This window comes from Lynx canadensis, chromosome C1 (genome assembly GCF_007474595.2).
Source record: "Lynx canadensis isolate LIC74 chromosome C1, mLynCan4.pri.v2, whole genome shotgun sequence".
Classification (NCBI taxonomy): Eukaryota; Metazoa; Chordata; class Mammalia; order Carnivora; family Felidae; genus Lynx; species Lynx canadensis.
In genome coordinates this window covers 157,764,971-157,791,314 of record NC_044310.1, presented here as the reverse complement: position 1 = coordinate 157,791,314, position 26,344 = coordinate 157,764,971, and the positions used below count along the sequence as shown (strand labels likewise).

Genomic DNA, 26,344 nt, shown 5'->3' with positions numbered 1-26,344 from the left:
GTGAGAACAGGTCCTACCTCATCCTGGGTAGCTCTCATTTTTCCTTTTGGGCCACATTGCACCCAAGGGGCCTGGGCATTCATAACTCCCAGTATATGCGTGTTTTAGAAAAGAATGTGACGTCTGAAGGTGGATCCATGATTCTAAATTCCAGGTCACATGACGCAGAGACTTCAGAAACTCTCTGACATAGCTTTTGTAATTTTTTTTTTCCCTAGTGGATGAGAGCAGAGGAAAATGCAGGGTAGTTAAGGGGTTGCTTTTCTTTAGCTTTAATTTAGTTATATTTTTCAATCCATCTCCCACAGTTTCAGTTTCTCGACCCTTGATGGTTATGTTTCCTCTGCCCCTTAGGACTTTATTTTGTAATTGTTGGCATTTAATCAATAAAGATATTATTTTGGCATGTGAACGTTATAAAGTTTCATAGTGTTGCCAATTTAGCGAATGGATAGAGCTTTTGTTTAAATGCAAAAGCTTTGAAACCAAATGAAAGTACACACTCACCCAACGGTAGAGTTATCCCAGAGTATTCAATTCTACAAAATGTAGTATATTTTTCGTGGAATGCCGTACTGTTGATTTGGTGGTTAGCTACATGGAAGACAACATTTTCTAATCCTTACAAGCAATCTTAGGACAAATTTAGTTGCCTTATTCTAGATTTTCATAGAACTGCAATCTATTCATATAATTATTTACATAATTTCAATTTATTCATTCTCCGTAGAATTCACTCTTAATTCACCTTTTTTCTTTAGCTACTTAACAGTGGTGTCACCATGACTGAAAGTATGGTGGTAGATTGGGTAGGTCGCAATCTTTACTGGACAGACTATGCTCTGGAAACAATTGAAGTATCTAAACTGGATGGGACTCACAGGACTGTGCTGATTAGTCAAAATGTATCAAATCCAAGGGGACTAGCATTAGATCCCAGAATTAGGTAAGATTTTTTTTTTTTTTAATGATATCGCCTTGAAATGGTTATAAGGGAAAAACAATAATAGCATGATATGGCCTATACGTGTATCTTAAGATTTTAAATGAAACCTTGTTTAAACATTTCTATAGATATGGTAACCATCCAAGTAGTTATTGGTACCCTTCCTTTATCTGTATACTCTTCTTCATAAAGTACATAAGAGCCATTGGTTGTTCAATTAAAGAACACATTGATTTATTAGCTTGGTAACACAATTATTGAATTCATTGTCATAGAATTATATAATTAGGTCTCTAATGAATGCATTCAGTGGTATTCCATAGACGGGCCAGTTTGCTGTAACATGGTTATACAACCAAAAAGGCAAGATTTTCCTGCTTCAATTTCATGTTTATTAGAACTCCGTTTTATGTCATGGAAGGAAGAAAAGTTTTGCCCGCTGGTTGTAACGGGAAGAAGAAATTCTCCCATGTGCTTAGAAACCTTTGATGGCTTCTTTCCTCGAATTTACTTAAAATTCTCTAACTTCAGTTCTTCTCTGTAAGATCGTGAGTTAGACAAATTATGTTTGATGCAATATAGATTTCCTAGATATTATAAAGTAATACACACCAGTGAAATTTATGATGAATCTCTGATGATGAATAAATTGACTCTTATCTTAAAAAATGACAGGGTAGATAAACAAGGCCAGATGGATTTTTCTAGATCAACTATTTGTGGATTGTACAGAAACATGAATAGGCATTGAGACTTTCATTGTCATTATGTACTGCATGTTTTATGAACATTTTAGAAACACCCAGATGGCTTATGATTGTATTATGATTACAGTTTTACTTTGTGACACTCAGAGGAAATGATAAACTCTACATAGATGTTCTGAATTAGAGATGATTTACTTTAAGCAGAACATAAAGATGATGTTGTATTACTTAAAATGGCAGTTACTTTCCCTATTGAAATATATCCTTTCTGACTGGTAACTGATTTCTTTCCACAGTGACCATTTGATGTTCTGGTCTGACTGGGGCCATCACCCTCGTATTGAACGAGCTAGCATGGATGGCAGTCTGCGCACTGTCATTGTTCAGGACAAGATTTTCTGGCCCAGTGGCATAACTATTGACTACCCCAACAGACTGCTCTATTTCATAGATTCCTATCTTGACTACATAGACTTTTGTGATTATAATGGACAGCATCGGAGGCAGGTGATAGCCAGTGATTTGGTAAGTTGGTTTTGAGGAAGACCACGCTGAACCCACAATAGCGGCTTAGTAGAAAGCAAATAGAGTTAACAAGAGAACTAAGAGATTAATTTTTGTATCTTAGACATTACAAGGTCAATCCAGGAAATATCAACAGGAGTGAGGGCCAATCCATCTTTCCTTGCTAACAGAAAATAAATATTTTTATTCTAGTTCATGGTCAGATTGTGCCATGTGTGGGAACGATTTGTGTGATTAAGTTGATCTGTAGAGGCTAATCTGTTGCTTCTACACTTTAAAAAAGTGCGTTAAGCAAAAATTAATAATTTATATTTAGCTTTCTCAGTTAAATCATAGCCTGTTGTATATTTTGTATTTTTTAATTTCAGTATAATTGATATACAATGCTATATTAGTTTTGGGTGTACAACATACTGATTCAACAATTCTGTACATTAATCAACTTTTATTCAGAAAATTATGGTGAATTTATTTTCACAATTTGAATGGGAAGATATAGGAAATATATATTTTAGCAAAGAGCCATTATTTAAAATTGCCATTGGTGATAGTTCTGTGGCTTTAAGGGGCCCTGACAGGGCCTCCCTCCCTTCAGGAAGCATGCAAGTAGGCTCGGTCAGATTTATGTGAATCTGTAGTGGCAGAAATAGCACTGGATAACGAGTGGTGATAACAGGGGAGGGGGCTAAGGCTTGGGAGTAGGGGATACAGATAAGTCACCTTACTTTCTGCCCTTCAGTGTTGCTTTCATTTGTAAAATGGATGCCCAGTGTAATGACCAGAGAAAAAATGAAGACTGAGCGACACAATGTGACAGTGCTTTCTCAACGTGAAAGCGACAAAAATGTGAAAGTACCTTGAGTGCTATAGTGGGATAATTATAGGTCAAGCAGTGTATTTTTTGTCTGTCTCCTGAACAATGACTTCCCTATGTCTTAAATGATTAAATGCTAAACGATATCCTTTTCTACATTTTTTGCCTTGGTTTGTACTTGTTGGCAAAGTCTCATCTTTTCTTTTTTTTAATTTTTTTTTATTTTTTTTTTATTTTTTATTTTTTTTTTATGAAATTTATTGACAAATTGGTTTCCAAGGTCTCATCTTTTCTCTTCACTTCACAGATTCTGCGACATCCCTATGCCCTAACTATCTTTGAAGACTCTGTGTACTGGACTGACCGCTCTACTTATCAGGTTTTGCAAGCCAATAAGTGGCATGGTGGAAACCAGTCAGTCATAATTCGTAATATTCAGCAGCCCCTGGGGGTTGTTGCAGTTCATCCTGTGAAACAACCTAATAGTAAGTGATATAGAGACACTTGCCTGGGAATAGCTTGGAAAGCACTTATTCTGAGAATGCTAAGTGTACAATGTTGTAGACCTATTTGTTTGGGCAATATACTCCCTTCTTTACTAACCACCGCAGTCCTAACATTTTCATTACTTTTATTTATCGTGGTAAACTAAAAACTTGTATGTAACAACAACAGACCTAAACTGTGTCATTTTATTCCCCAATTGGCTACTGTCTCTGTGACAATTTCTAAATCCCTGTTTCCTTGGCTGACAAATACTGCATAGACCAGATAGTCCCTTAGATCCTTTTATTGCTACCCTTCTGTGATCTAAAGGAGCTTATTCTTAGGACTCGTTTATTATGGCGCCAGTGCCCTGTAGGTGTAGCTATCCCAAGTCATCCTAGATGTAGATGTGATATACGCCACACATCCTAGATGTGTGTGTGGCTAGATGATTTAAAAATTTGGCATTGGTAGTTTAGTTCTATCTCCCTTTTTTAGAATATCTGCTCCCGTGTTTATAGTATTCTCAGTGCTTAGAATAGTGCTTAGAGCACAGTGAATGTTTTTTGAGTGAATGAATAGATTAATGAATCTAATGCAATATATATAATAAGAATGTATAAGATCTAGAGGACATCCTGTGAGCCTGGGGTGCACATAGGTTCCCTCATTTTAAAAAAGCAGAGATGCACAAAGATACAATCAATAGAAAGATAAAAGATTACTATCTAACCAAAATTTGGACAATAGTGGATAAATTTCAAGGTGACAAAGGGAAAATGCACATTGATTTCATTTAATGTAAAAAGATCTTTTAGCTTAGGCAAGGAGACACATGTTATTTGGCATCGTATGTCTATTACTCAGCTTTGGGTTACTCAGTAGCTATTTGTTCATAAGCTGGTTATAGATAGGATTGACCTGTGACCTTGGGCAAGTCATTTCTCTCTCTTATTTCTCTTATGAGTTTTGTGTTGAAAGCATGATGCCGGGGAAGGGTAAAGTAATTTAGGAAAAAACCAAACCAACATAGGTAACTTAATCTATTTGAGTCTCTGCTGGGGGCCTCCAGGGGGACAATAACAGCATGACTATGTGCATACTTAAAAATTTATTTATTTACTTACATTGAGATAAATTTGACATATAATATTATATTTTTAGGTGCACAACACAATGATTTGATAAATGTATATATTATGAAATGATAATGACAATAAGATTAGTGAATATCCACCATTATACATAATTATAATGTGTGTGTGTGTGTGTGATGAGAACTTTTAATATCTACTCTGTCAGCTACTTTCAAATGTATAATACAATACTGTTAATGGTAGTCATAATGCTGCACATAACATCCCAGGACTTATTTATCTTGTAATTGGAAGTTTATACCTTTTGACCACTTTCACCCATTTTGTGCACTACCTACTCCATGCATCTGGCAACTGCCAATCTGTTCTCCATATGAATTTGGTTTTTCTTAGATGTCACGTATAAGTTATAGCACATAGTATTTATAAGTTATATAACTTATAGCATAAGTTATATCATATTGTATATCATATAGTATACTATAGTATAGACAAGTATATTGTCTTTCTCTCTTTGATTTATTTCACTTAGTTTATGCTGATTGCAAATGGCAAGATTTTCTTTTTTACGGCTGAATGATATGGCATATGTGTGTGTGTGTGTGTGTGTGTGTGTGTGTGTGCACTACATTTTACTACATTTTCTTTATTAATTCACTTTGTGCACTTTAATGTGGGAGGTTTTCCATTCGCCAATGTTTTCTTCTCTTCTTTTTCCATTACAGGTGAAAATTCATGTGCTTCTTCCTCCTGCAGCCATCTATGCTTGCTTTCCTCACAGACGCCGCACCTTTATTCTTGTGCTTGTCCTTCAGGATGGAGTCTTTCTTACGATTCTGTGACTTGCTTGAGAGGTACCGTATGCCCTTTAAGTGTGGAGGCTGCCTTAGTTTAGCAGAGCAGTGTGAGCTCTAAGCCACTTGCTAACAGAACGTGTGCTGTGTTCCCTTTGATTCAGCAAGTCTTTGGAGTACGCATGCCATGTGGGACGTGTGCTGTGTTCCCTTGGAGTACGCATGCCATGTGGGGTGATTTAATTGAGCACCTCAGTTGTAATAGTTTCTGTATATAAAGCTCATATTATGTGTGGATATGACTCAACAATCCTTAAGCTCACGTTTTCTTTTACCTGGTTACAGCTAGACAAGCAGTGATAATGGGAAGCTCCAAATTCTGCACTTAGGAAGTAAGGATTCTTAACACTTGTGTATGGCTTCCTTCTCTCAGGTTCCTTATCTCATTTTTATTGTTGTCACTAATAGTCAGTGATGAGTGTTCTAGCATAGGCCTTCTGACTCCAACTGCAATAACTTTAATATCTGGTATTTTAAAAATGAAAGTTTTCTTTGTATGAAAGATTGTTAAGTGATTATTTGAGCAATTTAATCTTTGTCTCATCCAAGATACTTTACTGGGTTGATGGAGATATTCTTCTTCTTATTATTAGTATTATTAGGGAGTGAGAACAAAAGGGAAAGATACAATCAATCCAAAAAAGAGATTTCTGCTGGAGTATGTACATGATACAAAATAAAGTCTTTTTAATGTTTGCTTATTTTTGATAGAGTGTGAGCAGGGAGTGGGTGGAGAGTGGGAGAGAGAACCCCAAGCAGGCTTTGTGCTGTCAGTGCAGAGCCTGATGAGGGGCTGGGACCCACAAACTGCGAGATCATGACCTGAGCCTAAATCAAGAGTTGGACATTGAACTGACTGAGCCACACAGTTGCCCCAATAATAAAGTATTTTTAAAAATCATTTACCTTTGCTTAAAAATCTAGAGAGTTATTCTAAACTCAAGGTCTTTGACTTTAGTTTTTGAATGTGTTTTGGTCCTGACAAAAATGGTTGCAGACAAGTTAAAATTAAATATTTAATGATAAAAAATCCTTAAGCTAAAAGAAAACAGAATCTTAATCTAGAGGGAAAGTTATTTTTCAAGTGGAAAATTTTTGCTGAATCCAGGAAATTAATGGTGTTTACAGATTTTGCAAATGTAGGCCTACTGAAAATTGAATTCCATCAAGTTATAATATTTTGCAATGATACTTTCATGATGACAGATTTTAATTATTGGTAATGCTTACAAAGGGATTGGCATTTGCCATTTTTCTTCAGAGACTTATTATGCACCTAATCCTTGTTGACACTGTTTAATTTAGTGTGTCCTCAGAGTCTTTCAGCAGGAGATTAAACTAGGCTATAGACATTTTGGATACAAAGCATTCTTTCACCATGCAAAGGTTGTTGAACTGTGCATTGGGGATTGGTGTAATCAATGTAACGATCTGATGGTGATTGATATCTAAGTAGTAGCTTTTGTTGTTTCACAAATAATTCCACTAGTGGGTTTTCCATTGGCTGACTTTACTGAGGTGGAACTTTTTTAGTATTGCTCAATTGATTTTTGAGTACCACTTGGGTAACTGAATGCCAATATATGTTAACTAAGAAAAAGAGGGGCACATTTTTTTCAATCAGAAGCTTAGAAGACTTGTTAACATTTATAGATGAAAACATTTGACTTGATTTACAGGCTAAATAGCTTTAAAAATATTGTTTACTAAATGTCTGGAAGTGCATACGGTGAGGTTAAGTGAAAAGGCAGGCTGTTCACCACTGGCCATGTAAAAATATGCATTAAAAAGATCTGGGAGACAACACATATAAGCACCAATAGTGGTTACAGTTGGGTAAGGGAATTATGAGATATTTCTATTTTTTCCTAATGAGGTGACATAAAATTTTAAGCCAAGAACTTTCTCTGCATAAAATAGCTTTTTATTCTTTCAAAAATATGTTCTCCACAATGCCAAAACCAAATAAACAACAACAACAAAAGCAAACCGAAACATTGCCCAGCGTCCTCTACAATAAACAACCTCCAATCCAAAATGAGTTTCCGACTCAGTGTGAGCGAGACACAAGACAACTGTCTCAGTGATTATGTGCAACATAAGAAGAAAACACTCCTTGCACACACTGTTAGAAAGGTTGAGGCGCTGATCATTTAGTGCAACGTCTGAGTTAAGGGGAACCTAGCTAGGAAGTAGTAAACATTGCTGTTCAATTACAACATAAATTTCCCATTACCAACTGCTTCCTCTTTACTTCTTGCCCTGCTAGTACTAATGTTAATGGGATCATGACATAAAGAATAAAAATGAAGTAATGATTTTTAATTTCAAAAGACATACTGTGGTAGGATGGCTTAAATATCACCTCCTTCTGAACTCCTTCCCATCCCACCCCAGGTACTTTTGTGCATATTCCTTCATGGCCATTATGATCCAGAATCCATATACTTTGCCTAGTTCTGTAGAATCAAGTTCCTTGATGATTAAGCCTCCACCTGATTCATTGATATTTGCTCGTTGCACGCAGTAGCACTCAGTAAATGTTCAGTGAATGACAAAGCCCTCCGATATTCTTTCTTGCTCCTTCTTCATTCCTGTGTTTTCCGCCTATTTATTCCCTTATGGCTGTATTGTGTCATCAAATCACTCGTTTTATCTTTCCCACAGAACACTTTTCATGCACTCTCTCTGGTATCATCCTTCGCCTTGGCTCTCACACTTTCTGCCAGTGCAGCACTAAATGACTCCCACCCTCTGGTTCATTGCCCATAAATGTTCACTAGTGGTAAGTGGTATATATATTTTCTGAAATATGCCAGCAGCGATCAGATCAAGAGCCTGAGACTTAGCCTGACAAAGGAATAGTGGCCAAAGGAGTAGAGCTGGGTAGGGCTTGAGAGGAGTGCTTCTGGGAAGAATCAAGAAAGCCCATGTTCGATGGATGAGAAATGCAGTTCTTTAGGTGCTTTGGTTGAGAATTCCTCCAATTAAGCAAAATGAAAATTACACATTAAAAAGAGCAGTATTCAGTTTTGAGTAAGTAAAATTTATAATCTCTACTGTGAAATTGGGGAATACTTCTTGTTTTTACTGAACCAATGAACACTTACAACATATAATCAATAAATAATTAAATATCTCAATATAATTTCAAGGTACATATAAACCCCCAATATAGCTTACACATTTTATTACTGCGTGTTAAATTAAATGAATTGAGTGGTAATTTGATATTCAATAACTAGTACCCAGTCTGCACTTTTTGTGATTAAGAACATAAGTTTTGGAGTCTGAAGACCTGACAATTGTTTAATTTCTTTGTGCTCATTTGAAAGTTGGGGGTGGGTGGTGTGGGTAACACTCTAACAAACAGGGTTTGGAGGCTTCAGGGAGATAAATTAAGTGAAATAATATCTGATGCATACTATGTGGCCCATATTCTCAATAAATAGGGGCGATTATTATGGCTCTTTCATTTGTTCAGAAGAGAGGCAACATGGAGCAGTTAAGAGAGAATGGGCTTGTGAACCTACACTCTCACTAGCCCCTGCAAGTTTCATTGGCCTCAGCTGAAAACAACTTCACAGGTTTAATGGAAAGACAAAATGCTATATATTGTAGGACTTTGTAAAATATAAACATTAATAGTTGCAGTATTTACTTTAAATTTATTCCAGGTTTATAAATGCTAAGTAATTTTTAGTAACTGAAATGCCAGGAAAAAGGAAAAGCTAATGAGATGTTAAAATAAGTTAAGAGCCAGGGGCACCTGGGTGGCTCAGTTGGTTGGGCATCTGACTGAGTTTTTTCTCAGGTCATGATCTCCCGGTTCGTGAGACTGAGCCCTCAGTGCTGACAGCAAGGAGCCTGCTTGGGATCCTCTCTCTCCCTCTCTCTCTGCCCTCCCCCACTCTTGCTCTGTCTCTCTCTCAGAATAAACTTAAAATCACATTGAAGATGGAAAATTTTCCAGATTATCAAAATAATGAAAGCATCATTTTTAGCAGATGAAAATTATGCAATGATTAATCATTTTATATTTTGCTTAATATGTGGTATATGTCATATACATGTCTTCATAACATGAAACTCACACTCCAGTTTTCCTTTTATTTAAAAAAATTTTTTTTAAATGTTTATTTATTTTTGAGAGAGAGAGAGAGAGAGAGAGAGAGAGAGAGAAAGACAGCGTGAGCGGGGGAGGGGCAGAGAGAGAGGGAGACACAGAATCTGAAGCAGGCTCCAGACTCTGAGCTGTCAGCACAGAGCCCGATGCGGGGCTCGAACTCACAAACCATGAGATCATGACCTGAGCCAAAGCCAGACGCCTAACCGACTGAGCCACCCAGGTGCCCCCAGTTTTCCTTTTCTGAGAGAATTATAAATACGTCACTCTTGACTTTCATCATTTTGGATTTTTTTTTTTTTTTTGATAAAGCATCTACAGCTAGGATAAAGATTATCTTTGAAAAAGGACCTTTAGACCAGAGAAGAAGAGACAGATGGCCAGGGTGTATCCATGTCTTTGGCACTGGGAAGGGATGAGGAATCTTGGTCATCAGTTCTGGTCCCTAGCCAGCAAGTTTCCAATCTGAGAGAAGACATCAGTCTATCAAACCTGAGTGGCCAGAGTCCATATTTGAGGCTCACCAAACAACTTCTAGTATGACTTTGTGCTTTCCTATGGGCTGAAGATGTGTGGTGTTTCTACTGCAAGCATTCTGTTTACACAGTGGTTGGTTTTGTCTTGAAATAAACCTTGGAACCTGCTTAGAAAAAAAAAAAGCATGAAAAAGAAAAGAAAAAGGACCTTTTATCTATTAAGGAGGTTAAGTGAATTGCTAGTTTGATATTTTGAGGATGTTTAAAGTTGCAAAATACAGATACTTTTGAGAACTTTAGAAGACACTATTTACACTTCCACTTATGCATCCATCCATTTATTCATTTATGTGGTCATTCATTTAGTTAGCAAATATTTATTTGGCAACGATTACATGTGAGGTTCTGGGGACATAATAGTAAATCAGACATAGTCACTACCTTTTGGGAGTTAGAATCTAGTGTGAAAGACAGCCATTGGGCAACAGCAATTGGGGAGGTTATAAATTGGATTTTATTTAGTAATTAAAATCTCTAATAAACACCAAGCCACACGTGATAGTGTTTTTATTTTTTGAGCACACTTAAGACTAATAAATTGAATAGTCTGTATGTTTTCTTTCACTTTTTAAATTCAGTATTAGTGAGGTTTCTCTATGTGTAGAATGTGATGCTCAACACACATGGATGCTTTATCCATGTAAGTAATGAATTCATGAAGAGCAAGGTAAATACTGATCTACGTTGGGAAAGTCCAGAAGTGTTGCATGTATGGTTGGAGGTTTGGTGACCTAGCAACCCACTGAAACCCAATCAAAGGCCCTGGATTGTCTGATGAAATATCTACCATGTATGGTATTTTTTGCTACAAAGCTTCAATGGCGTTTTATCCTATGAGATGGTAACAATCCACTGCTTTCCATTACTCTAAATGTCTGGGAATAGTAGGATATAATTTTGACTGATATCTGCTATTTTCACAGATGATCAACCTTTCTTAATAACTGTGAGATACAGTATAATTTTTGGAATCTCCCTCAATCCTGAGGTGAAGAGCAATGATGCTATGGTTCCCATAGCAGGGATAATGAACGGTTATGATGTTGAATTTGATGACTCAGAGCAGTTCATCTATTGGGTTGAGAATCCAGTAAGTTTTGAATAACATTCAAAGTATATAACTTGTTTCAAAGAGCTTACCTACACTAATGCCTTTTTATAAGCCAACTTTTGCTGGGTGGATAAAAGGGAAATGGTCCAGAAATAAATTAATTTACTGCTAAGTTTTTTTGAATCAATGAAGGATGTAAATAGGAGGCTGACCTGGAGCAAAGAGCAGATAATAGTCACATTTAACCTATTGGATGTTATTTATTCATTCAGCAAGCAATTATTAAGTGTCTACTTTTGCTCTGCGCCAAACTAGCCACTCCCAACTGTAGAATACACACCAAGAATCAGTAACAAAGATTACTCCTAAGGAGCTTTAAGCTAATAGAAGATACTAGATGAATATTAAAATGATTATGAATCAAAACAAAAAGCAGTAGTTCTCTGAAAGAATTCCAGGAGAGCATTTGATGTGGCTGCTGGGATCTTCTCAGCATCTTTGCCTCCAGGATAAAAAGAGCCCTCCTTCAGTTCCCTTTCTATTGGAGCTCACCCTTTAGAGGAGAAAGCTGTGAGGAGGGGGAAAGGGCAAAGAGATTACAAATAAAGAAGAGAGGGAGATCTTTCTGTTTGAGGCTTGTCACCTCTATGTAAAATATGCTTCTGGCCACCTGATTTTCACCTTTGATGGGTTATTTTTATGACTATGGCCTGTGGTAGTTAAGAAATAAATCTCTGTAGCCAATATCAGAAGCAACCCAAATGATAAGCCTTGCAGAGTCCTCTGACACACTGAAAAAATCATTATTTTTGAAGTGTTGCTGGTGTTATAGTATTATACGCAGCGAGCCCACCCAATGGCGCTGAACCTTTGCCTTTCCTCCAAGTGTGAGGAGTGTTCAAGAAACATAGCAGCCAGCAGTGGCTGTGCTTCCATGTGGAAGCTGTGGCCTTTGAACCAGCTCACCTCTTCTTGTCCTTCCTTCCAGGGTGAAATTCACAGAGTGAAGACAGATGGCACCAACAGGACAGTATTAGTTTCTCTGTCTAGGTTGGGTTCTTCCATGAGCCTGGCCTTAGATTGGATATCAAGAAACTTATATTACACCAATCCTGGAACAATGTCAATTGAGGTAATGATTCCATAATACCAGTTACACAAACACTGGTTTTTGATGCATATAAAATCTATTCTCAGGAAATGCTTTCATTGATTTTGAAATTATTTTTAAGCAGAAGCAAAAGAGAGGAGCTATCGGTATTAACTATCAAAGTATTAGAAGCGATGGAGTAAAACCACTTTAGAAATAAATTATTGGAACTTTCTACTGCCCTATTTTGTTTTCTTCCTAAGCATCAATACTAACTTGTTCATATAAAAGGATTTTAGATAATTTATAAAAATATATAAAAATAGTTTAAAAAAGGAATTCAGCATTAGGTATGGAAGGAATATAGTAGGCAAGAGATTTTCCTCCCTATCTTTCCTCATCAAGTCTGTAATGCTGTTTCAGTCCCAAACCAAATTTATAGGTTACCTCTGTTCTAAGATGGAAATCTTTCTATGGCTCCAATGCAGTTTTTCTAACAGTGCAACAGAAAGTAGAAACTTGATTCTAATTCCTTTGATACTTTTCCTCGGTGTGATAAGTGTTCTTTTTACTCTAATTCCCAGAAGAAATTCTAGATGGGGCACAGGTATGCAATCGCATGGAGTAAATCAGAGGTAATTCAACTAGTATTGGTTTGTTCCATTCTGGGACAAGGTTATTAATTCATAATAATTTTGAAAGTGAAAATTTCTAAAGCAAAGGGAGGGTTTTTTGAGAAGGGCAGTCTGCAGGACTGTGTAGAGTGATCCGTTCACTGCTCAGGGTGAGGCGCCAGCCAGTAAGTAAGCTGGTTCTCTATGGGGTATTCAGAAAGGGAAATGCTGAAGGTGAGAAAGGCACATAGCAGCCAAGTGGTGAAATTAGAGCAGATTGGTCAGAACAGTGGTTACAGTCTACAAAGTCTTCTACAAACAGGATCTCTTTTAGTCCTCTCAACATTCCCAAAGGCAAGCAACACAATTAGAGGGGAGTTTGCAAGTTGCACAAATGCTAACCTCTGAGTTATCTCAAGCCAGGTAGAATCATCAGCTCTTAACACGAGGGGAACCTTGGAGGCTCATCTGGTTCAAACCCTTTGTTATTTAGATAAGCTCCTGAATTTTACATAATTTAAGAAACTGGCTTAAGCAGTCAGCTTCACCGCCCTGCTTCCCAGGCAGTGATCTGTTCTGACTTTGCCTTATTATAATGATAACTCCAGCAATCCAGTCTGCTTTAACCCCCTTTGACAGTGACAAAAGGTAGTTTTTCATAATCTCAACTAAAAATATCACTCTCCCATCAAAACATTGGCACAATTGACTGCCTAAAACCCTTAATTCCAAACACATCTCTAGTGTCTGCTTAACACAAAGCTGTCTTCATTCTGAATGGCAATGAATATGTTCAGACTCTGTCTTTTGGTCTCTTGTTTTGTAAACGGGGGTCTTCCCTTTTAAACTGATAGTTTTCCAAAAGCAGGGGACATGTTTCCTCCATCAATATCAGGTACAATGACAAGGCACCCGCTGATGGATAACTGTGTGAGTGAGTGTGTGTGTGCAAATGTGTATCTTGGTAAGTTCACCCTAATCATATAAACCTAAACTTAGTAATTGTGCCCCAATGCAGTGAGGCACAGAGGAAAGATAATTTGCTTTGGAATCAAAAGACCTGCTTTGAGTCTGACTCACTCATTGAACAAATACTAGTAAATGAATCCGTCCCATTGTTAGTCCTGGATATTCAAAGATGAATAACATATTTTTTCCTGCTTTTAAGTAGTTCGTGCTCTGAGAGCTAGACATATAAACAAATAGCTTTGTTCCAGTGTGCTAAGTGTGATATGAGCAGTGACTACAAACTGTTCTGTGGCTAGGGGCAAAGTAAAAGTGTGGAGAGGGAGAATGGCAGGAGAATCAGTGACTTGTGAGCTGTGTCTTTCTTGAAAGAGGGCCAATATTTATTGCTGCCAAATGAAGAAGTAGGGAAAAAGCACCCCAGGCAGAGAAAAGCACTTGATAAAGACTGAGACTTGAAAACGCACTGTATTTACTCTGCTCAAAGGGTATTTGATATTGCACAAATTGCTTAACTTCTCTGAGTTTCTGCTTCCATATCTGCAAAATGGGGTTATATCTCAGTAACTAAAAGTACGTCTTGAAACTAAGATATCCTGTGAATACAGAGTCCTTTTTCCCTCAAATCATCAATATATTTGAATATCCACAGAGGGCCCATGAGAATAATGATCTAAAGGTAAATTGTCCTTTTAGCGTTGTTGTTTTTTTTAATTGTTTTTCTCCTTTCGTGATATCAGTCAGTGGTGACTCAGGTGAATGTTAGATTGCTTAAGGGCACAGAAATACTGTTCACTTACCATTTACTTGAATAATATCCTTCCAGGATAAGAGTTACTCCTATTTAATTCAAATTTGAAAATAAGAGAAGTACTGAATAAATGCTTTCCACTAGGGGTAGCTGTGTGCCTGTTCACTAAATGTAATTTTGTAGCTGAAAAGAAGTCTACAGAATGGTTGTGTGAGAGAGAACTTGATGCATCCCCCAAAAAGGAAAAGAACTTTCCTTTGAACCAAAGAGATCCTTAGCCTTAAGAAAAGAAGTGAAATTTTGGCAGAAAGGGGCAAATTTAAAAAAGACACTAGACAGGAAAGAGAAAAATTTAGAGAGGAGAGTGAGGGATTAAAGGGAGGGGTGTGTGTGTGTGTGTGTGTGTGTGTGTGTGTGTGTGTGTGAGGTAGGAAGAGAGGGAGGGAGGAAAAAAATATAGAGAGAGACAGAGAGAGGGCAAAGATAAAAACATAAAGACTGTGGGGTCCGTGGGTGGCTCAGTCAGTTAAGTGACTCTTGATTTCAGCTCAGATCATGATACTGAGCCTGGGTGTGGAGCCTGCTTAAGATTCTCTTTCTCCCCGTGACCCTCCCCTGCTCATGTGCTCTCGCTCTCTCTCTCTCTCAAAAACAACATAAACACTGATACACAATCTATTTGCATTAAAAAGCAACTTTATAGAAAAACCTTTGTGCAAATAATCAATATACATTTTCTAATTTCTTACTAGCTGTTTCTCTTCTCAGACTGTCTTAAGTACATATTAGAATAGCCTTGTTCCTATAAGAAACTGCTTCTAGTCTGGTAATCCATATTTTTCTGTGATGTTTCAGAGTTCTGTTAACATTAGCAATTAGAGCAATAATAATTAAAAATGGGTAACTTTGAGAAAGCCACTAAATGTCCATAGGCCTCTTTCATCATCTGTAATATGGGTATCTATCTCACAGAACGGTCGTGAGGATTCAGTCCAATACTGTTTGGTATAATGCCTGCTACATAATAAGTGTTCAATAAATGGATCAATAAACAAAATAGGAAACACACTTGTACTGAGCTCTGTGTTAAATGCTATACATGTATTATCTCACAGCTCTATGCGAAATGTGCCATTATCATCTGCACCTTATTCATAAAGAAACTAAGTTCAGACAGGTGAATTTACTTGTCCCAGTCAGATCTAGATGGGCAGGGATTTGAACTCTTCTGTTTTAACTCAGAATTCACTTTAACTCTGAGTAAATTTGAACTGTCTGGTCAGCTGTGTTTTCAGTGAAGGACCACCAGGTGCCTTGGCCACATCACTGGGATGCAGGAGAGCTGTGGGGTTTTCATTTGTCTTCCAGAGTTTTCCTGTATCTTTTTCTGAAGACGTTTTTGTAGCTTCTCGTAGGCAGTGATTTTGTATGTTCACCCATTTGAATCCTTCTTTGATCCATATAAATGTCCTCTCCTGAAACATTAGGTGAATTGAAATAGGAATTTGAGAGGTGATTTTGCTTTTCTTACTCATTTTCTATTGAGGGGATTTCCTCATAGCCCTGAAATGCAATTAGGGATTATTGGAATCTCACACAAACCCTCCCATTCATCTCAATTTGTTGTGTGTGTAAGTTCTCCTTCATCTCAGCCTTCTTTGTTTCCCGTTTTGATACTCAGTTCTAATAAGTGACTTTATGATATAGGTTTTGAAACTCCGGGGAGATGTCAGATACAGAAAAACACTGATTACCAACGATGGGACAGTTCTTGGAGTTGGTATTCCAGTTGGCATAACTGTTGATCCTGCTAATGGGTGAGTGTTCATAAATGACACAATCTGCTCTATGCAGCACCATTCTTGTTAATGTTGTGACCTGATGAAATGGAAGATTTCAGACTTAGGACCTTTTTTGATTTCATATGCCAACATTTTGAAAAATACAGATCTCAGTGAGAAAGAGGAATACCTCTGAGTTACATCTAACATGAAAGATGTAAATATGTGTTTTGTTCTATGTTCTTTAAATTAGCAACACTGGACTTAAAATTAATTCCAGGAAAGAATTTTAGACATTTAAAAATGGAATTATAGCAATTAACAATGCATTCTGACTTTGAGTGAATGTGGAAAGCTTTAAGGAGCTAGATAACATTTGAAATAGAACTTGGAGGAGAAGGCTTCCCATGGGTGGAGAATGGGTTGGGAACTGGGGAGTGGTACTTGAGGCCAAACAAGGAAAGCGCAGAAGCATCACAGTATTTAGCATGATTGTGTAAAGGGCTGAAGCCAGAGTCTTATAGATTAGTGACAGTTGACAAGATGGAAGCCAAAGGAAGGATTTAATGTCATCTTGCTAAGGAATCTCACTTCTTTCTTTTGAGTCAGTTGGGAATTTGGAGGAAGGAAATGATAAAATCAGATTTGTATTTCTGAAGGATGGGTCAGGATCAGAGTGGAAGAGGCCAGGGGCAGGGAGACCAATTAGGAGAAAGTGTTCAGCTAGGGAGTAGAGTTCTCAGATAAGATAAGGTAGCTTCAATTTTTAAGGAACTCAGAATTCACAAGAGTTTATGACTTTGTCCAGCAAACTTTTGATAGCCTGGAATTTAAGAAAAGAAAGAAAATTACGACACGAATGCAGGGCTAGTTGTTAGTGAGGTAGGCACAATGGGACATGATGAGAATAAATAACGATGTTGCTAAAATGGTTATGCATGAGGTCCAGGCAGAGAGCGACGGAAGGCTTGGAAGCTCAGGCAAGTTTTAAGGTTGAAGAACAGGCTCATTAGAAGAAATAAAATGGGGGAAGGGAAGAGATTGGAGTTTGGTTGAGGCAGAGAATGTCAGAGTTTGAGAACTTACAAGTAGGGAAGTTTAGACTTGAAGATGAGGTGCTTGGGACGGGCATGCAAGAAGTATGCAAATAAAGATCAGAATGAAGGGGTTTGAAGACTTGTGGGGAAAGAGTGTAAGAGGATTGTCTCATGAGGCTATGGCAGCAGCTGAGATAGAAAGGAGTGGAAACTGAGATTCAAATCTAGACAGTGTGTCCTCAGTGGAAATAGAAAGCAACCCTATATATTTTAATGAAATTTTATATATCATGGGTTTGGCAATTCTGTGTGGCAATTAGGGTTTGTGTGTAATATTACATTTTCCATCACAGAAATCAGAAAAGAAAGTAGCTGGTCTTGTGCTAGATGATGATTTAGAGAAGAATTAAATAATAGGCCTGAGAGGTGAGCAGGGAGGTACTTGCCAATTTTTATATCAGCTTTGTCCTTCCCAGGGCACTGCACAGTGCGTGATTCTTTGAAAGGGATTGACCATTGATGTAGGCAATTTCTTAGTCAGTCATAAGCTTCCAAATTGTCTGACCATGGTAAAATATTCCCAATGCAGGGTGCTAGCATCCTACCCCAATAATAACTAGGAAAAATACAGACATTGATAGAACACTGGTTATGTACTCTTCCACATTGTATGTCACCAGATATTAATGATTTAGACTTCCTCCATTGACTTGAGCACATCTCGAGGGCAATTCTTTTAAATATTCAATGAAATTGTTTTATTAAATGCTGGTGTTCTTTCATGGTTGTAGGAAACTGTACTGGTCGGACCAAGGAACGGACAGTGGTGTTCCTGCCAAGATTGCAAGTGCTAACATGGATGGCACATTTCCAAAAGTTCTCTTCACTGGGAACCTTGAACACCTGGAGTTTATCACCCTTGATATTGAGGAGCAGAAACTCTACTGGGCTGTCACCAGCACGGGAGTGGTATGCACACCCTACTGGTCTTTATTGCTGAGCATGTATAGCTGATAATGATTGTTCCTTGTGTGGCTGTGTTTCCTAAACAATCTCACTTGGCCACGTGGACCAGTGTTGTATTATCCTTTCTCCCAATAACTTTTTTCCCTAGAGCAGATATTGCCGTAGTTGAATATTTTCTAGTCCAATATTTTCTAGTATGTGCATAGTTCTTTATAGAATAATGTTCATTGCCATTTTCATCATCCTTTGTTTTTTTTCAAGATCAAATATTTCCATTTCACATTTCTTACTTGACTTGTAAGAGCCATTTCTTTCATGTTTTAGTGATTTCAATGCTTTTCTTTGAAAGTTCTCTAGGCTCTCCAATTGTAGAGACTGAAGGGGAAAAAAATGTACATACCAAGTTCCTGTGCACAGCATCCCCTCTTAGCTACATGTCATTTTCTAATGTTTTGATATGGTTGGCACATATATGAAAACTCCCCTATAGAGGTAATTTTATATTCTGCAATAAGAAGCAGAAACTATATAATTTCATTCATTCACAGACATAGTATTTGATCATCACTGTTGTGCTTATGCAATTGAGCTGGGACAAGGCACATAGAAGGTGCTCAATAATAACTTGATCAGTTAAAATATTGCTATGGATATGGAATCGAATGTGTGCTAAGTCTCTTCCTTGCCTTCTAAATAGTAGTGACTTCAGATCTGGTTTTGATGTTGGTGTTTACCATAATATTGTGCAGTAGGTTTGGTTTTCAGTTCATTATCAGTTCAACAAGTGCTAATTTCATTCCTAGTATGTATTTATCATGGTGATAAACGTTGAGGATTAAAAAGAAGCAGTGATGCTTTAAAAGCACTTAACAGACTTTGATGCCTATGTGCAATGATGAGGGAGCTCTTGTCCCATGGCATGATTTCTGGAACAACTTAGCCTGTTCCAGACAGTGCCCACCACCTTTCTCCCTTTTTCATCTGCTCTGCACTCCTGTGTGAGCTTGTTATTTGTGTGACTCTCCATCTTTTCTCCCAGGTCAGAACCTTCATGTTTCCCCTCACTCGAATAACTGTGTCCTTATTTAGCCATTACAAAATCCTGACAAATTGTCCTCTGCCTCTTTTCTCATGTTCTGCCCTTTTCTGCCACTTCTACCATACTGAGCCTCTTCTCTCTAGCCTTGAGTGGATGACAGCTGTCATTAATAAACCTTGCTTTCGTGATGGAGGCCTGTTACCTTCATAAAACCACAAAATAGGTTTGATCACTGCTCAGTCTATAGGAGTAGCTCCAAACACTTCAGCTGAGCATGGTCAGCTAATCTGGTCCTGGTCACCCCTTCAAAGCTCCCCTCTAAGCTTATCTTCCCTGTGCTCCAGCTTTCTGAAACTTCTGTCAGTTTCTAGGGCATAACCTGTTCTTGTAACTGCTGGGTTCCCTGTCAAGCAAGGCAGTGAGCCAAACCTCATTTGTCTCTCTTGCCAGAACTCAGCTCAAATCCTGGCACAGAAGAGGCACTTGAGACAAGTTTCTGGAATGAAATCAAACCAGTTATGTCCACATTTTATTTTTCTTCCAAAAGCAGACAACTTGTCATTTCTCATTAGGAACTTCATTTTTGTGAGCTCTTTTCCAGTTTTCCAGAGTCATTTTCACTAAGACTAGTTAGCTCTTCTAATATAACAGCATTACCCTTTGCCCCATTCAAGTCTCGTTACCTTGTCATTGAGTGGAGCATATTTTCTGTTCCCATTGCAGAAATTTTTGGTGAAAATGTGAAATGCAGGGTCAGTCAACTCCTGGGTAATGGTCTATGGTTAGATATTGAATGTGTATCCTTATCCGGAATATCACATGCAGGGCCTAAAGAGGTTTATTTCCCTTTCCTTCACCGTGCCGTTTGACAAAGTTGTTGGACTTACTTGAGCTCCAACTTCATCATCAGTGAAATAGGCATAATGACATTTGCTTGATCTATTGCTCCATGTAATTGTGAATATCACATGAGAAAACAAATAGGAAAAATCTCTGTAAAGGATAGAGTGCTATATCAATGTGAGGTATTATTATTACGAGAATGTTAGTTTTTTCTCTCATTTCACCATGAATCAGTCAATGACAACAATTCTTATCTTTTTAGATTGAAAGAGGAAACGTGGATGGTACAAATCGAATGATCCTGGTAAACCATCTTTCCCACCCCTGGGGAATTGCTGTCTATGATTCTTACCTTTATTACACTGATGAACACTATGAGGTCATTGAAAGAGTTGACAAGGCCACTGGGGACAACAAAGTAGTCTTGAGAGAGAATATTCCAAATTTGAGGGGTCTCCGAGTTTATCACAGACACGGTAAGTATTTGTCACTGAAACCTACATATTCACAAATGTATAATGCATATTCCACACATCTACACACTTACATATAAAAATACGTGCCCACACAGAGACCTGTATACATACACATGCATGTAGGTTGCAATTACCTCAAATATTTAAAAAATGATAACCCTCTCATAAACTTGGCTAAATGTCGAAGACTAATCTGGCATTTGGAAAGCCAGGTTGATTTCAGAATAAGCTTATTCCCATTCCTTCTTCATCACTCCTTACTTTGCTTTTGCTTCATAGCAGTCCCTGACATATTATCTATCAGTTTGTTGTCTCTGTTTCTCATTAGAATATAACCTCCCAGGGCTTCTGGGTGGCTCAGTCGGTGGGCATTGACTTGGGCTGAGGTCATGATCTCACAAGTTTGAGCCCTGCATCCGGCTGTGTGCTGACAGCTCAGAGCCTGGAGCCTGCTTCCAATTCTGTGTCTCCTTCTCTCTTTGCCCCTCGCCCCCTCACATTCTGTCTCCCTCTCTCAAAAATAAATACACATTAAAAAAAAATGTAAAAGAATGTAACCTCCCTAAGGACAGGCATTTTGTCCATCCTGTTTCTTGCTCTATATACAGTAACTAGACAAGTTCCTGGCACATTGAAGGTGGTCAGTAAACATTTGTTGGATACCTGCTAGGAAAATGTTAACAGGATAGAATTTTTAATCTTAAAAGGAATACTTTCTGATTTCAACATTTTTTTCATAGATAATGTAATTTTTGATTTGCCCCTTAGATTAGCATTATGATCTAGAGGTGATTTTTTTAACGTTTTGACATATTTTACAGCTTTTAGTCTACAACTAAAGTTTATTAAACAGTTTGTTTGCTGTCTATAACCTAGGTTTGCTACTTGGCATTTGTTTTTATTGCATGGGAAAAAACCTTTAAATGTTGTTATTTAATATATTCTAAATCAAATGCCCATCACATTGTTGATCATATAATTAAACGGATGTAATTTTAAATGCCAGTACATAGGTCGAAAGGGTGAAGAAAATTAGAATTTTCATACTGACCTCTCTAATTCTTCTAATTCCTATATGATTTGTGGAAGAAAAACCATTGATCCTCCAATCTCTATTAAATAATGGTTGTGGTACCTTTATGTGTTAGTTGTATAAGCTGTAGTTGATTCAATGCTGTTTTTATGTTGTTAACCCAGGTATTGTGTTATTGATTAATTATTTATTATTAATTATTTGATGACCCAGTATAAAGTATTTGAGATGGAGTGGCAAATATGTGAGGTCAAAAGTTACAAACTAATTTTGATTTCATTTAGGCACATCCTTCAATGGCTGTAGCAACAATGTGAATGCCTGTCAGCAGATTTGCCTGCCTATACCAGGAGGATTGTTCTCATGTGCCTGTGCCAGTGGATTGAAACTCAATCCTGATAATCGGACCTGCTCTCCATATAGTTCTTTCCTTGTTGTTTCAATGCTGTCGACAATCAGAGGCTTTAGCTTGCAATTGTCGGATCATTCAGAAGCCATGGTGCCAGTGGCAGGCCAAGGTATGCCAACTCCAATATAAGTAAGATTTCACTCTCTCTTGTGCCATGTTGAATTCTTGGTGCCATAAAGCATTTCTTCACGTTTGGATTCAGCATGTAATGAGGTTCTCTCTTGAAATAAACTGGCTCTGCCTTGAATAGTTCTCAGACATTAGTGTGCATCAGAATTGGAGAGCTTGTTAAAACCAGGTCTGGACCCCATCTCCAGACTTTCGCATTTGGTAAGTTGGGGTAGGGCCAGAGAATCTACATTCCTAACAAGTTCCCAGGTCATCTGATGTCACTGGTCCATGGACCACACTGAGAATGACAGAACTAGAGAAAGATAGAATGTAGCATGAGATTGCAAGAAGTAATCAGAGTTGGTGTTTAGAAGAACAGTTAATGGAGATTTAGGGTCAAGATTATGCTACTTAGAATAGTAATGAAGTAGTCCATAATCTGATTTGTTAATATCTGTTTGAGGAGTTGAAATAAGTTGACAGCATTAGTATCTCCTTCGTAACTGTATTTTTGCAGTACTTTATGCTTATATACAGTGAACATAGAAAATAATCACTTGCTTTCTAGATTAACCAAGAGATTTCTAGGTGTGTATTACCACAGGGGGAACTAAATGTTTACTTGCATCATAAGGAGTGTGCCACAGGATAATGATAGAAATAAAAGATAGAAAGGGAAGAAAAAGAGTGAAGGGAATGGAGGGGTGGATGGTCGGAAGAGGTGGCAGGGTATATAGTGTAAGAAGTCAGGGAGCTTCTGGTGCCAAGTGTGCTCCTGCTTGATACTTACATTCACAGGTACTTATGACTCATCTTTGTTTACTCATATCTAGTATATGTGCTGCCGAAGCGAGCACTGTTTACTCATATCTAAAAAGTTATGGATCTAAGTTACCATCTTCTAAAGATAGTATAAAAATCAATTAATTTTTTTCATAACTTTTATTTTGAAAATTTTCAAACACAGGAAAGTTGAAAGAAAGGTACAGTGAACATCCTTATACCCTTCACCTGGATACAAAAATTGTTAATATTTCAGCACATTTGAACTCTCTGTGTGTGTGTGTACACCTGCACATACATTTAGTGTTACTAGTTTCAGGTGTACAATATAATCATGGACTCAAGTTTTTACTTTATTTTTTTTTCAATTCAATGTATTATAAATGTTTACCACAATTACTCTTGATGCTCTGTTGAATTCATTGTGGCCAGGTAAAAACCTCTTAAAATGGCTACCTGTATGATGTTATGATCTCATTAGTGTTTGAGTGCTTCCTTGCTTCTGTGTATAAGAAGGTGTTCTAGGCTTATCTTATACCTTCCATTCCCAAACTTATAATCAGCTGTTTCTCCCGGAAGCCAGTGTTTCTTATCGTGGGAGATGGTTTTTAGAAACCACGATCTGGGTGGTAGGTGTGCTCATTGCAACTGGGAAACAGTTTTATTTTGCAGTGGGGGGCACAGTCAGAGAAGGGGGTTGGAAATGATGGTGTGAGAGGGAGAGCAAGCATTTTGAAGTTCTAGTTTGATCCAGAGTACTGTTTAATGATCTTTTCTTAAATGTTTCAGGACGAAATGCACTGCATGTGGATGTTGATGTATTCTCTGGCTTTATTTATTGGTGTGATTTTAGCAGTTCTGTGACATCTTATAATGCAATCCGTAGAATCAGACCTGATGGGTCTTCTTTTACAAACATTGTTACACAAGGAATAGGAGAAAATGGAGTTCGGGGTATTGCAGTGGATTGGGTAGCAGGTAGGTAAGCCATATAGTGATTTTATTGAGAAGTCTCTTTTTGTGTTTGCATCTCTATCATCTTGTTTTATGCCAGAAAGTTTAATCTAACACCATATGCACTACAAAAATATTTTTCTAGAGAATTATTAGTATTATTTAAGATAAATTGAATTATGCTTTTAGACTAAGCTATACTTTTATTAAGTTAATTATAAGGTACTTCCGTGGACAAATTCATAACAGCTAATACATTTTCTTCTATTATCAACATAATCAGAACTGTAGACAAAATGATTAGAAAAATTATGTTGATTTGTTTTTTTTTCACACTTAGATTAGCACCTAATTTCTAAATTAGAAATATCTAAATGAAAATTTAGGATATTAAATAAGGATATTAAACTGTGTGAACCATAAAATGACAATCATTTATTTCAAAGCTGAACAATTTTATTAAAGAAATTTTTTTAATGTTTATTTATTTTTGAGAGAGAGAGGGAGCACGAGTGGGAGAGGGGCAGAGAGAGAGGGAGACACAGAATCCAAAGCAGGCTCCAGGCTCTGAGCTCGAACCCACAAACCTCGAGATCATGACCTGAGCTGAAGTCGGATGCTTAACTGACTTAGCCACCCATGCGCCCCAAAGCTCAGCAATTTTAACTGACAAATTCTTAATCGCTTCCTCTTATTAATGTGTTAAAACCCTTTGATTATTAGGCACTTTCTCTGTTTTAATTTTATTGAAATTTATTTTATTTTTTATAATGAAATACATAACATACACTTATTAATATTCTAAACAACTCTAAGAATGTAAATATGATCTCCAGGTGGTAACAGGACCTCTCATCACTGACTTATTCCCTCGTTAGCCATTGTTGAAGCTCTCTTCAACCCCTGCCTGATCATAACCCTTGTTTCTCCTTTGATATGCTGACATTGAATTGGTTGGTAACTTTCCTCACATGTGACTTGACATTTTCCCACTCTTGCATATAGCAAAATCACCTGCTGTTTTTTATTTTATTATTTTTTAAAGTTTTTATTTAAATTCCAGTTAGTTAACACACAGTGTAATATTAGTTTCAGGCATCATGTACTTACTTTTAAATTAAATTTTAAATTAATTTTTGTTTAATGATATACTGAGAAACAAATGTATTAAATGTATTATAATTTTTAGAATATGATCCTATTCTATAAAAAATTGGTATCATTGTGTGTTAATCAAGTTGGGTAAGTAGACAGCACTTAAAAATATTAAAATATATTATGAAAATCTAAGTACTCTAATAAGAGTTTATTGTAAATAGTAAATATCATAGTATGGTTAGATAAGGGTTTAATTGAGTTCCTAAATCCCATTTCTGATTACAAATTCCTATATTACTTTTGAGAGTATAGCGTCAACAGTCTATGGCCGATGGGCCAAATGCAGCCCACTGGCTGTTTTTAGTTCCACAGTTTTATTCAGAAATAATTGATATTCATCACTGTATCAGCAGTGATAGTTTGATTTTCACATATTGTGCACAATAATTCACAATAGGTGCAGCTAACATCCATCATCTCATATAGATACAGTAAAAAGGAAAGAAGAAAAAAAATTTCTTCTTGTAATGAGAACTCTTAGGATTTACTCTTAAATACTTTAATATATACTATACAGCAGTGTTGACTATAGTTATTATGTTGTACATCCTTAGTACTTATTTTTTTACAACTGGAAATTTGTACCTTTTGATTATGCCTGTTTTTGTAAGTAAAGTTTTACTGAGACACAACTGTGCCTATTTGCTAATGCATTGTCTATGGCTGCTTTTTGTGTTTACAGTGGCAGACCTGAGTACTTGTGAAAGAAACCATGTGCTCTATAATGCCTTAAATATTTACTATCTGGCCCTTTTTGGAAAAAATTTGCCAAGCCTGGATTGAAGGATTTAAATATACAAAGAGTAGATCAGTAACATATTGCATATTGGCCTGATTTCTCCCGAGCAATTTTGATTCAGACCTAGGAACAAAACAGATGTTCCTTGGTAGCAGAATTGACAGTTCAACAATAGGCTTTTGACTACATGGAATCAATATGGGATCACTATCTACTCATACTGCCTTCACACCATTGTGGGTTTTTTTTCTTTAATTTATATTTCAATTTTTATTTTTGAGAGACAGAAACAGAGACAGAGAGAGATAGAGCATGAGCAGGGGAGGGGCAGAGAGAGAGGGAGACAGAGTCTGAAGCAAGCTCCAGGCTCTGAGCTGTCAACAGAGAGCCCGACGTGGGGCTTGAACCATGAACCGTGAGATCATGACCTGAGCCGAAGTCAGATCCCCCAA

At 37.2% G+C, this 26,344-nt stretch overlaps 1 protein-coding gene across 1 annotated transcript in view; it reads left to right on the top strand.

Moving 5' to 3' along the window:
- The window catches only part of LRP2 (LDL receptor related protein 2), a 138,455-nt gene that overhangs the window by 44,469 nt on the left and 67,642 nt on the right, over positions 1-26,344 (top strand). Inside the window, exons 17-25 of the mRNA XM_030323741.1 lie at positions 762-946; positions 1,950-2,178; positions 3,300-3,477; positions 11,015-11,181; positions 12,131-12,274; positions 16,271-16,380; positions 18,173-18,350; positions 20,492-20,705; positions 23,831-24,019. Coding sequence (XP_030179601.1) covers positions 762-946; positions 1,950-2,178; positions 3,300-3,477; positions 11,015-11,181; positions 12,131-12,274; positions 16,271-16,380; positions 18,173-18,350; positions 20,492-20,705; positions 23,831-24,019 — 1,594 coding nt within the window. The remainder of the gene's footprint in view (positions 1-761; positions 947-1,949; positions 2,179-3,299; positions 3,478-11,014; positions 11,182-12,130; positions 12,275-16,270; positions 16,381-18,172; positions 18,351-20,491; positions 20,706-23,830; positions 24,020-26,344) is intronic.